At 40.1% G+C, this 12,525-nt stretch overlaps 1 protein-coding gene across 1 annotated transcript in view; it reads right to left on the bottom strand.

Annotated features, from left to right (window-relative positions):
* Positions 1-5,381: 5,381 nt before the first annotated feature.
* Positions 5,382-12,525, bottom strand: part of C5 (complement C5) — an 83,820-nt gene continuing 76,676 nt past the window's right edge. The window contains exons 37-41 of the mRNA XM_006091105.3: positions 11,645-11,728; positions 10,290-10,379; positions 7,800-7,883; positions 6,152-6,290; positions 5,382-5,586 (exon numbers count right to left, since the gene is read on the bottom strand). Coding sequence (XP_006091167.1) covers positions 5,448-5,586; positions 6,152-6,290; positions 7,800-7,883; positions 10,290-10,379; positions 11,645-11,728 — 536 coding nt within the window. The 3' untranslated portion in view covers positions 5,382-5,447. The remainder of the gene's footprint in view (positions 5,587-6,151; positions 6,291-7,799; positions 7,884-10,289; positions 10,380-11,644; positions 11,729-12,525) is intronic.

Raw genomic sequence — 12,525 nt, forward strand, 5'->3', positions numbered from 1 at the left:
AGCCAGGAGAAAGTATTACCTCATTTCCAAAAGAGAGAGCTGAGGCATGGAGAGCTATGAGAGTTAGAGATCTCATAGCCAGCTAGCTGCCATTGGCTGCCCCCTGAGTTGGCACAAAGGCATTATTGCAAATTCTTACCACCCTTCACAGACGACAATGCTAGTCTTACTTTATAGAGGGACAAACTGAAAGGCTTGACGAGGTTCAGGAACTTTCCCAAGGTCACAAATGAGGTGAGTTCTTACTCTTCACCATATCATTTCCCTACAGTAATAACTCCTTTCTTGTTTCTATCACAGACACGCACATGCCAAACCAAGGGGCCATTTTAATTTTCACACTCAGCATTAATTAAGGAATAGGCTATAGCTTTGCCTTTTGCCTCTAGAAGTGATGAGATGGCAAGGGGAGGAAAAACAGGAAACCTTTCTGCTTTCTCCTCCTACTCTGGGCATATCTCCTTTCTCATTCTCTGCTCAGAGAATTAGAGTTTAGTCTCGGATCTAATTTACTAAAGATTCTCTATTTGGAAAAAAATTATTAAGTCAAACAATTTTTTCCTCAGCTCCAATTTTTCTTGCCTAGCATCAACTCCTCTTCCATCAACCCCCGACAACACCAACTGAAAACACACACACACACACACACACACACACACACACACACACACACCCCAAAACTCCAGCCAAACAAAAAACCCTCTTTACAGGACAGTTAGGATTTCTCTCATCTCATCTGTAAGAAATGTGAGGCTTGGACCCCACCTTCGGTTCTGTTCTCTGCTTGCCCGTTTGGCCCAGTTGGTGGGGGAGACACCAGGCACCAATATGAGGGGAAGGGAGCCTGCCACTCTGGTTCCAGCCCTGACTTCCCTGTGGGACCCTTGGAGCGTCCCTGCTTCTTCTGAGCCTGTCTCCTCATCAGTGAAATAGGGGGAGGTTGACTAGATGATCTATCTCTAGGGGATCTTTACATGTCAGTATTGTGATTCTACATAGGAGGTTCACACAGGAAAAAACGTCAACTCTACTTTGAGGGGATGTAAGGTGACCTGTCAATTGAGTTCTACAAATTGTGTTGTATCAATGTAGAACATGATTTTAAGACACAATTTTCAAATCTATTTATCTCTAGTGCTGCCTGCCTTCATTTTTCTACACTAACACCAGTGTTCCCACTGCCTTAGTACCCTGTACCTGAGCCCTCACCTGCCTCACTCTGACTCTCCCGCTGTCCTAGCACGGAGACAGCTTAGAGAGCATGTATGAAACACACTTATTGGGGAGGGGGATGCTGAAGCCCAGAGAGGCAGAGTCTTTGCTAAGGTTACACAATGACAATTATTACCCTTCCAGTATGTGAGAAGACCCTCCAGCTCAGAGGCTAGGGGCATGGGCCCCAGAACCCCAAAGATGCCCTACCTCTTGTGAAAGCACGCAACTTAGCCTTCTGGAGCCTCAGCTGCTTCCTTCCTAAAAGTAAGGATGGTGACGATCACTCATCCTTTACATGCACGATCTATAATGGCCTCTTAGAGCTGAAGGGACATGGGACACTATCGAGGCCAACCTCCCACCTTGAATGGCTCCTGCAACATTTCTGGAAGGAGGTAGTGATAGGGCCTATTCTATCTTTGAATGGTTCTGGCCATAAGAAAATGCTTCTTTACAAGGAGCGAAAACTGATTTCTCTGTAACCTCTACTCATTTGCATGGTGGAAAGAACGCTGGGCTGTCAGAGGCCTTGGGCTAGTGTCCTAGCCCTTCCACCTAACACTCCTCTGGGTCACAGTTTTCTGAGGTGAAAATGAAGGAATTGGATGAGATGCGCTCTAGATTCTTCCTGGTTTGGACATTTGAGGATTATATAACTCACAAATGTGGACATAATACAGACTTAATCTGATTATAATGATGGAAACAGTGAAGGAGTGGACTCTGTGTTCCAAGAAACAGATCCATTTCTGCCAACATGTCTGTCAGGGCAGGTACCCTGCCAGCTGAGAAGAATCCAGAAGGTTCTTAGAAATGGAGTTCTCATCTTGTCTTAAAACAAAATTCCCCCCTCTTTCTCCATTTCCCTCTTTCCTCTCTTCTTCCACTCTCTCCCCTTAATTTTTTCCTTTCTTCTTCCTCACTTTCTTCCATCCCTTCTTTCTGATTCAGAAGCCTGAAGGAATATTTTGATCTCCCAGTCAAAGTTAAAGATCATGTCCCTGGCAGCAGGTTTCTCACATCACATTACACATGCAGAATCAATCTGTTTTCAGGTAAAAGCCCCTGGAAACAGGATCCCGAGTTGCTCTGTGTCTCTGAAAAGCTCCCAGATTTGGCTGCTGAATGCCCAGCTTCTGAGGCAGGGGTTTTAAGTCATAAGGTCATGTGTGGGCTTTCATGGTGGCTTCTGAAACAGTATGCAAGCGTGTGCATTGTGGCCATAAGAAAGTGCTTCTTCACAAGGAACAAAAATCGATTTCTCTGTAACCTCCACTCCTTTGGTGGTGGGAAGAACACTGGGCTGTCAGAGGTGTGTGGAAGGGAAGAGGAGCCTTTGACAGCTGGGAGCTAGACTGGGAGTTGGGCCTTGGTATCCCTAGGAGCTGGCCTGGCCCTCAGAGCCAGGCTGTGGTGTTCTCTGCGTCTGATGTGACCAGACAAAAGCTGAGTTTCCTGAACTTCAATCATGTGCATGCCAACCTCATGTTTTTTGCCCTAAGAACAACCTATACTTTTATTTACTTAAAACTTTTCCTTAAATAGATTTATTTTTTGAGAAATAAATTTATTTTAAAAGAAAATTGTGTACCTTGGCTTTTATGTGCTACTTATGTTTTTTCTAATACAGATAGATGCTCCTAGACTTATGATGAGGTTATGTCATGATAAATCCATCACAAGTTGAAAATATCGTAAGTAAAAAATGCATTTAACATACCTAACTTAACAAACATTATGGCTTACTTAGTCTAGCCTATCTTAATCATAGTCAAAACACAATATCCAAGACACTTTGGCAACACAGTGCACTATATAGCATCGGTTATTTATCTGTGTGATCATGTGGCTGATGGAGCTGCGGCTTGCTGCTGTTGTCCAGCATCATGAGTTAGTATTATGCTATATATCATTAACCTGAGAAAGATCAGCATTCGAAATATGGTTTCTACTGAATGAGTATCACTTTTCACCATTGTAAAGCTGAAGAATCCTAAGTCAAACCATCACAAGTTGGGAACCATCTATATATATTAAAATAAATATATAACTATTAAAATGAAGTGTTCACCTGTACCACCTAAATCCTCCTCCTTATTACCAGTAGAAGCCTGCCTTATGCTTTTCTCCATAACCACAAAGACCCTCCTGTCTCTGCTTACACAGATCTCTCTCATCTTTCTCTAGGAAGCTCCCAGCAGCTCCTGCAGCTCACTCAGTCACTCATTTCTCTGAGCTCCTTTCATATTCACAGAAAGAAATCAATACCCAACATTTGGATGCTTACATGCTACGTAGTTTTGTTTTCTGTTTCACAACGTAAGATTATAAATATCTTCTTACAGCTATAGGTAAAAGAGATACTAGTGTTCCACTCCCTCGTTCTGATGCCCACACTCAGTAGGGGATCCACAGAGTCCCTATAACGTTTCCAGCATTGTGCCAGGCACAGGAAATAGTGAATAGAATGGACCCACATGGAGCTTACAGTGGAGCCAAAAGCTGCGCACTAAACAATATTCATGATTAAGTAAGTTATTGCAAGTGCCTTGGAAGAGAAGTGCAGGGCCCCAGCTTGTTTGGAGGGACACAAAAGCCTCACTAAGGAAGTATGTTTCAATGCATAGGAATTAGCTGAAGAGGAGCTGGCAGATTTTTAAGTGGTGCCAGGCTAACTCACAAAGGTCTGCTTTGATGTTTAAAAGCTCAGCTGTATTGTAGGTGAATTAGGCCACTGTGGCCCAACCTATTGGCCACAGTGCTCAGGGAGAAGGCAACCCTGGTTGCCAGAGTTCAGAGACTCTGGTGCTCCTGGAGCACTGCAGGGTCCCCTCCACCCTGCATCAGAAAGATGGTGACAGGCGACACTTCAGGCCTGCTCTGGAGGGCCCTCACCCCTCGCTGGCAGAGAGTTTAGGCATATTGGACACATTGGTTGTTTTTGCCAAGGGAGTGTCTACAATGTGAGCTTTGACATTAACAAAAATAAATCCTTAGTTCCTGGAAGTGGAAAATCTTAGTGTTACAAGGCACACTGCAGGGTTGGTAAAAAAAAAAAAAACAGATTTTTCAAAAAGGCAATGCATTTTAGTCACAGTTACTGTTACATCCAGAGTTTATCTTCACACTTCCTTGGCAATATTTCAATGGGGCTGGTTAAACTATACACATCTGAGAAACTCCAACTGCATCCTGTCTTAGTCTTAGAAAGTGAAACCTGACAAGCAATGTGGCGGGTGCAGTGATGCAGAAGAGGGGTGTGCTTACACTGAGAGAGCCTTGAGATGTGGTCACTGACTCTGCCCCTTAATAGGCTGGGAAAATTGCTTCGTCTTTCTGAGCCTCCATGTAAAATGGGGATAATAATAATTCCTATACCTTGTGAGATGCTTGAGCCATTAAATGGGAATATGTGTGAGAGCTTTAATGTGCTACAAAATGTCACTTAAATGAACATCCTGTTATAATTCCTCTGTTATAAAGCCAAACGAAGGCTTAGACATCTAGTTGGGGGTACAACAAAGGCCTCCTGATTCCTGATTTCACCAGGTTGCTGCACTGGGGCCTATCTTCCAGGAGAACAATTATTAGCAAGGGTGAGTTCCTGGGGAAATGAATATGTGCTGGGAGGGAAGGGAAGAAACTAGAGGTCCTGAAAGAGGGAAAGGAGAGGGCAACAGAAGGGGAAGGGCAAAGACAAACTCTCCTACCTCCTCAGTTTGCTGAGGGCTTCAAAGTTAGGCCTTCTTGATTCTCTACTGCTACCTTCTCCACCTCTCAATTTGCCTGTCTTTGTGTGGGTGAGGCATAAAATAACATGCTTTTCCGCTTTTTTGCACATTTTGAAAGCAAAGTTAGGCTTTAATGATCAGTTTTCTCTTCCTTGGTATTTTCTTTTAAGCAAGGGCGTGTTTTTCTAAGATACCACATTTCAATGGGCTATTCTTTTGTCCCCAGTAAACATTCCTGAGTGGTAGGTTTTAGGAGATGTTCCAATTTATTGCTTCTGGTGTCCAATAACCTTGGAATGAGTACCTGTCTCCATGCCCCCAAGGCCATGTTATTTCAGAATGTTACAGCTCTTAAAACCGTTCTCTAATAAAAGGAAGTGCCACTAATTCTAAGTAAAGTGAGCTTTCCAAATAAGTCCAGCTGTGAACGTTTAAAAAAAGAAAAGGAAGAAACTTCAACAACAGGAATTCATAGAGAAAACTGTACACCGATGACTTTTTTCAGGGATTTTCGCAGCCATTTAAAAAGATGTCTTCAGCAAACATATCTAAATTGGCTAAAAATGTTTGGCATGATGGACACCTTGTGTCTGTAGGCCAATATTCAATCCAGGTGGAGGAATCTAAAGGGTAGATGTACCTGCCAAGAAAAAATAAAAACGAAGCGTTTGTGATGATGGCCACAGATAGAGGAGAGCCAAATTTGATTGAGTTCAGGCTGTTCAGGTCCCGGGAGGTCAGGCTGTCGGCCAAACTCTTCTGGACTCGCCTCCCAGTGGGAAGATCCACAGGCCCCTGCTGGTCATGAAGCTGCTTGGAGCTCTCACAGTTAAAGGCAGAAACGACATCTGTTTCAATGTCTATTTTTTTTTAAATGATAATAAAAAGTGTATATAAGCACTTCTCTCTTTACAAACAGAATAGCCTGAGAACTTACTGAGGGAGCAGATGTGGTATAGGGGGTTTGGATAAGCACCCTCAGATTCATCTTCAGACCCAGGCACACGGTTTATCTGTCAGCGAGTCCTCAGTTACCCTAATGGTTTTAAATATTTCTTTGTTTCAAACTCACATTATTTCACTTTTGCTCCTAATGGTTTGTTTGATTAACAGCAGGGCACATAAGAAACGTATAGTGTATTTAAGGATAAATTATACTCAATTTTGGAGGGAAGATCAGAGACTCCAAAATATTGGTGACTTACTTGATACTGAAATTGTGTTTTATCTGGAGAGCTTCTTTACCCATAATTAAATACTGCCTTCCTTTTTGCAGGTTAGCATTAACACAGGTTGCTTTTTTAATGAAGGTGATTTCAGAGTCTTTCTCAGCAGCAGCTTCACCTGAGAGGCATACAAAGAAAGTTATCACATTCCTGTTATGGTGTCACAATTGTATCTCTCTTAAGCATTCCAGTCCCTCAAGGCTATTTATTAGTGCATGTAAATTTATATAGGGAGACTAATGGCTACTGGGGAGCAACAATGTCCATACAGTTAAGGTTTCAGACTCCGGTGCCTAGGTTATACCCCACTCTGCCACTTCCTGACTGTGTGGCCTGGGACAAATGATTTTTGCTCTTTGTGTAAGGGCTCAGTCCCCTCATCTGATAAACGGGCATGACAATAAAACCTACCTTGTAGAACTGTTGTGAGATTAAATGGGTTGATATATGAAAAATGCTTAGAAATACATATACAGTAAGCACTAGATATTTGCTTATCATTACTCTTGCAGAACCAGGAATTAAAAGAACCTCTCTCTAGTTGAACAATATTAATCTCCATAGTTGTATAGCAAAATTAAAAAGTAGTTGGTAGCTGGCAATGGGAAACTTTGTTAAAAAGTGTGAGACATGTAAAAGACTTGGAACACCTAAAATATCTATCTTCCCCTTACTCCCATTATACTTGAACTTCTACCATGATATTTCGCTCCACATGTCTGTCTCCTCAGCTTGGCTGGGAATTTCTTGAGGCAGAGACTGGGTCTAATTCACTGTTATATATTCAGGACTGATTTCCAGTTAGCTGTCAAACTCTGGCAGAATCATCCTAATCAGTAAATCCTGAAAGACTTCTGAATATATTGATAAATAGTATACAATAGTAACTGTGTAAACAATCAACTTTAATTAGTAATACAAATTCTAATATACACACATTAGTTCAAGCTAATTTTCTTGGGCTTTTCCAATGACTTCCTGTTGTAGCAACATGTAAACAACATTCTCAGTACTAATTGCCAGTTCAGTCCCTGTCATGGTTAGCAGAGTGGCTGTGTGGTGCCTTACCATTATTTTAAAAAGGCTTTTGTTATGGAAAATTTCAAGCTTATTCAGGTGAAGAGAGAATAATTAATTAACCTCAGCGTCAACAATCACTAATCTGTTTATCGTTTATATCCTCACCTACTCTAAGCATCCTGTGTTTTAGGAGAAACACCAATTTATTATCCTTGAACCACATAGTTGCCCTTGATTCTAAATAGTTTGTTTTTATTTTGGTTTATTATTAGTGTGCAGCAATTCTTGTGTAAGTTATTAAGTGTGTGGTGTTTTGATATTTTTATAAATTAAAAATTTACACATATTAAAAATGAATCCAGAGTGAAGAGATAACAAAGTTTGCAAAATTTTCTTACACCAAGACAGTTTTCAAAAATAATTATTTATTTTAGTTGCCCATTTCCTTTCTTTAAAAAAATGTGTCTCCCTAAATAGAATATAAACTTGGTAAAGACAGTAACTCTGGCTTTGTTATACAAGTTGTATTCTCTGTGTCTTATAAAATGTCTGGCGCATAGTAAGTACTAAATCTTTGTTGAATGGAAAAATGAATGAGTATTCTCACCAGCTTTGTAGACATCCAGGAGGGTTGCAGTATACTTGACAAAAACATTTTCTTCAGTGAGGGATGTGATACTAACTTTATAAGCTGGTAAAAAAAAAAAAAGAAAACAACAACAGTTCATGCTAAATACCACGAATGCCATGTCCAATAGAGACCAGAGTTTGTCAAACAAATGAGAAATGAAGCATGGCCAGCTCTCTACCCTGAGGTAGATCTTATTTTTTCCAAAAAGCCTTCTCAAAGGCTTGGAAGTCTGATTCTACTGATTATTACTCTAATGATTCATTCTACGTAGAATCATTAGCCCTGGGCACTGTTATAGAACAGGCTGACTAGGATAAGAACAATAGTAAATTAAAGAAGCACACAAAACAAACAAAATGAGACTTTGTTAGACAGAAAGTTCAGATTCGGATCCTGTAAGATTAGTGGAGTCATGCTCATGGACCCTGTGACGAGCCCCTTCCTTTTCTGCACAAGCACGGAGGGGACCCTTTAGTTATCATTCAGGCCAGCCTTGGGAGCCTCCTTGCTCTCTTGCTTCCACTGGCTTTGATTTCTGGTTTTTGATAGGATTCTGTTTTCTGATTCATCTTTGCTTGGATTGGCAACTCTCTGACATAAGCCACTCCCAATGCTGTTTCTCTTCAGGCATCAATGTTTAATCCATGGTGTGTTTGACTTCCATCCTGGAATGACCAGCTTGAAGGGGCCCATTCCTTCCATGTGGCCTGAGAAAGGATCCTTTAGTTTTGCTCTTGATGTGGTTGAAAGTTTTGTCCATTTTTGAGATCCTAGCTAGCTAGCTAGATACCAGAAACCTATTTTAACACAGAGAATAAATGCAACCTGGATTTAGTTTATTACTTTCAAGAAAAGACAAAATAGATGAATGAATGGACTCATTTTTTTTGGGGGGGGGGAAAAGGCTGTGTAAATTAGTCACTTAAAATAAAAACTGTGCTGAATTTCGGATTCATAAATCTTTATGGTAGATATGAGCAATGTATTTACTATTTTATTTTGTTTCTATCCTGTTATTCCGGTAAAAACCGATAATCTCCCAAAGAGCCAGCTAAGTTTCTTTTTTTAAGTAATAAACTAAATCAAGATTGAATTTATTCTCTGTGTTAAGTAGGTTTCTGACATTTAAAAGTTTAAATAGTTCTAAAATGGAAGGAAGAAATAATTTAATGAAATTTTTGTTTGCTAAAACAATATGGTATTTTCTTCAGGTCTCAATCTATTTTAAAAACTAATTTTAAAAACTACAGTGGGTGTTGGCTGAGTTGGGCCACTTTTTAGCTTTAGAAAAAAGAAAGAAGATGAATTAGAAAGAAAGAAAGACTATAACCACACAAAATTCATTCTGATGGTTGTATTTTCATTGAGAGAATTCAGTGTAATATAATGGCAATCATATTGGAGACCAGGATACCTCCTAGTTCTACTACTTAACTTCCTGTATGGCTTTGAGAAAATTATTTCATTTCCCTGAGCCTCAGTTTTTTTCACTAGTAAAACAAAGATAATATTCTGTTACCTCAAAGTTAATATGAAAAGTTCCTCAAGAAAAGATATGAGATAGTGTACAATATCCAGAAATAAACATGAGAAAGTGTGGATAAAAAATAAAGGAGCTAATTCCATGCGGGACTTGAGATAACACAAAACTGTACTTGGGCATTTATTTAATTTAGAGCTGAGCTCTGAAAAACCAAGAGATGCTTTTTTTTTGAAATGGAGAGTCTCAAACATGGATTTAAATTCTATATATATTAAAATTATTTAGTATTGATGTTTTACTATGTCTTTGAAGAGATTTAAAAAAAAAGACACCCAAACCCTAAAACCACTTTTGTCTCCACCTCTGCTCCATCAACTGGAAGAATAGAGTAAGTAGTGAAATCTTACATCTTGGTGATTTCTCAAAAATTCTCTTTGAGCCCTGGCTGGGTGGCTCAGCTGGTTGGAGGGTCATCCCATGCACCAAAGTATTGCAGGTTCGATTCCCAGCCAGGGCATATACTAGTACATATCTGGGTTGCGTGTTGGATCCCCGGTAAGGGTGCATATTAGAATCAACCAATCTATGTTTCTCTCACACATCGATGTATCTCTCCCTCTTTCCCTTCCTCCCTCTCTTTCTAAAAATCAATAAAAAACATTTACTTTCATTTACTTTGATGAAGACTGGAAAACATTGTCTTTGAATATGTTTAAGCGCCTTTAATTCAATGGGATATATGGGGGTAAAGTATCTTGGCTAGGTGTGCACGTCACTTCCATCATTGTTAATGAAAATCATGTTTCTTGCTGAAGGATAAATAACTTTGCATGTTAATGCTAAAAACTGCTGTCATTTTTCTTCAAAGAAATACATGTACTGTTGTATCCATATAATCAGTACATAAAGTTATTGATCTTCCTGATTTTGTATTCATAAAATGTCATGTTCAATGGAACTATATATTAAACTTTTGAACTTACCATATGCAATCTCTGGTTTACATGCTGTTTCTTTTCTAGTATCTGCAGAGATTTTCAAATCCAATTCTGGCTGCATTTGTCCACAGTCAGCTGGATTTTGTGAAAAATGGTAAAAGATTAATGCAAGGAAGCAGACACTCTCCATGGGAGTAAACACAGTGCCCATGAGCCCTGAGACAATCAAATATAATCTTATATATACCAGATTCCTAAGACCCGTCTATTTTCTCCTCTTCCATAAAGTGAAACATTATATAAAGCAAAAACAAAATAAATAAAAACAAAATTTTGAACATGGGACTTATTCTTAAAATGAATAGTCACTTCACATTCAGCTTTTCAGAAATGTAGATGCTTCCACTGAAGAATGGAGGAAATTTTCCCATTTTAAGTATAATAAAAAATCCCTTGAAGGAACAAAATGATAACTTCACTGATTTACAGATATAAAATGATGCAACAAGTACCCAAGAAATATGTACATAGTAGAGGCCTGGTGCACTGATTCATGCATGGGTGGGGTCCCTCAGCCTGGCCTGTGCCCTCTTGCAATCCGGGACCCCTCGGGGGATGTTGGACTTCCGGGGAGGAGCCCCAGCTGGGGCAGGGTGCAGCTCCGCTGCTGCTCATTCTGGCTCCCTGATGTGCCTGCCACTGCCACTGCTGCTTGGTAGCGCTTCCTGCCACCACAGCTGCGCTCGCCAGCCATGAGCCTGGCTTCTGGCTGAGTGGTGCTCCCACTGTGTGAGAGCACTGACCGCCAAGGGGCAGCTCCTGCGTTGAGTGTCTGCCTCTGGTGGTCAGTGTGTGTCATAGCGACCGGTCGACTGGTCGTTCCAGTCTTTCAGTCATAATGGTCACTTAGGCTTTTATATATAGAGATTAAAGATTTGGAAAAACAAAATAAAACCAAACCAACCCCAACCCTCATGGAGTCAGTTGATTATTTGTGAGTTCTGGGTCTTTTTCTTGGCCAAGAAGGCTGTCTTGGATTTATAAAAGATTGAAGGGAGAATTCATTGACTGGGGAGGAACAAGGGAAAGAAAGGGGAGCCTCTATTCTGTAAAGTTGTGGACCTATTACATGAGAAAGACCAGGTGAAAAGTAAGAATTTCACATCCTGTTATCCCTCTAATAGTGAACAACTATCTGTACCGTAGAAAACATCAGGTTGTTCAGAAGTTGTTGAGAAGTAGCTTTATAGTGCTCAAGGCATCAGCTTTCAATTATCAGAGATTGCATTTTTATTTCTGATATACCACAGTTTGTCAGATAGCTTCTCCCAGAATAGCACCAGATTATGAGTGGCTGCTTTAAACACGCATACATCCTAAACATGTTAAATGACATTTACCTTCTACACATTTGCACGTTGCTCCTTCACAGACTTTCTGAAGTTGGCTATTGGAGGTACTATAAAATATGGTGCACTTTTTATCTGTGGCAATGAAAGCATGGTTAGGAGAGGGGGCTTGGTCAGTGTACAACACATTTACCACCCTGTGAATCTCGCCCGTGGTGTCTTGGAGATCACCAATTCCAAAACCTTCTTTGGTAGGTAAGGCTCATGGTGGTTAAATTTTGAATTGGTTATTCTAGCATGGCCCCTCAAAATGATCTTCCCTTTTGTGCTTGAAATTTTACTGTTCAATATTCATTTCTTAGAATGAAAATATTTGGTGCTTCCATGAATGAAAGGAAATATACTATGTTACATGAGAGTCTATTGAAAGAATTATAATTGTCTAGGCTGGAGAAGAAAACAAGTGTGTGTGTGTGTGTGTGTGTGTGTGTGTGTGTGTGTGTGTGTGTTTTATTTCTGAAGGGGAGGTGGGGTTAAGTATGTTCTATGTGATTTCAGTAGTTAAAACTAGAATGAATGGGTGTCAGAGTTTGGTTCACTCTAAAATTTTTCTAAGACGTATAACTGTCCAAAGTGGAGTCATCTGTCTTGTGAATCAGAGAGCTCTCCAATCACTTAATATTCTCAGAAGTGGCCAAATGTGGGCCATTCATTCAACATTTATCAATACACATTATGTACCTGACACTGTGTTAGATACTAGGGACACAACAGATGAAAACATTCCATCTGGGGCTGGTGAGAAAGATATGCAAACAAATAACTACAATGCAATGTGAATGTGGCAACTACTCTAATAGAGTTCTCTGCAAAATATGATGAGAATATAGTTGGAGTAGAAGTTGATTCTGAGAGAATTTACGAAGTTGTAG

Source organism: Myotis lucifugus, unplaced genomic scaffold, assembly GCF_000147115.1.
Source record: "Myotis lucifugus unplaced genomic scaffold, Myoluc2.0 scaffold_87, whole genome shotgun sequence".
Lineage (NCBI taxonomy): Eukaryota > Metazoa > Chordata > Mammalia > Chiroptera > Vespertilionidae > Myotis > Myotis lucifugus.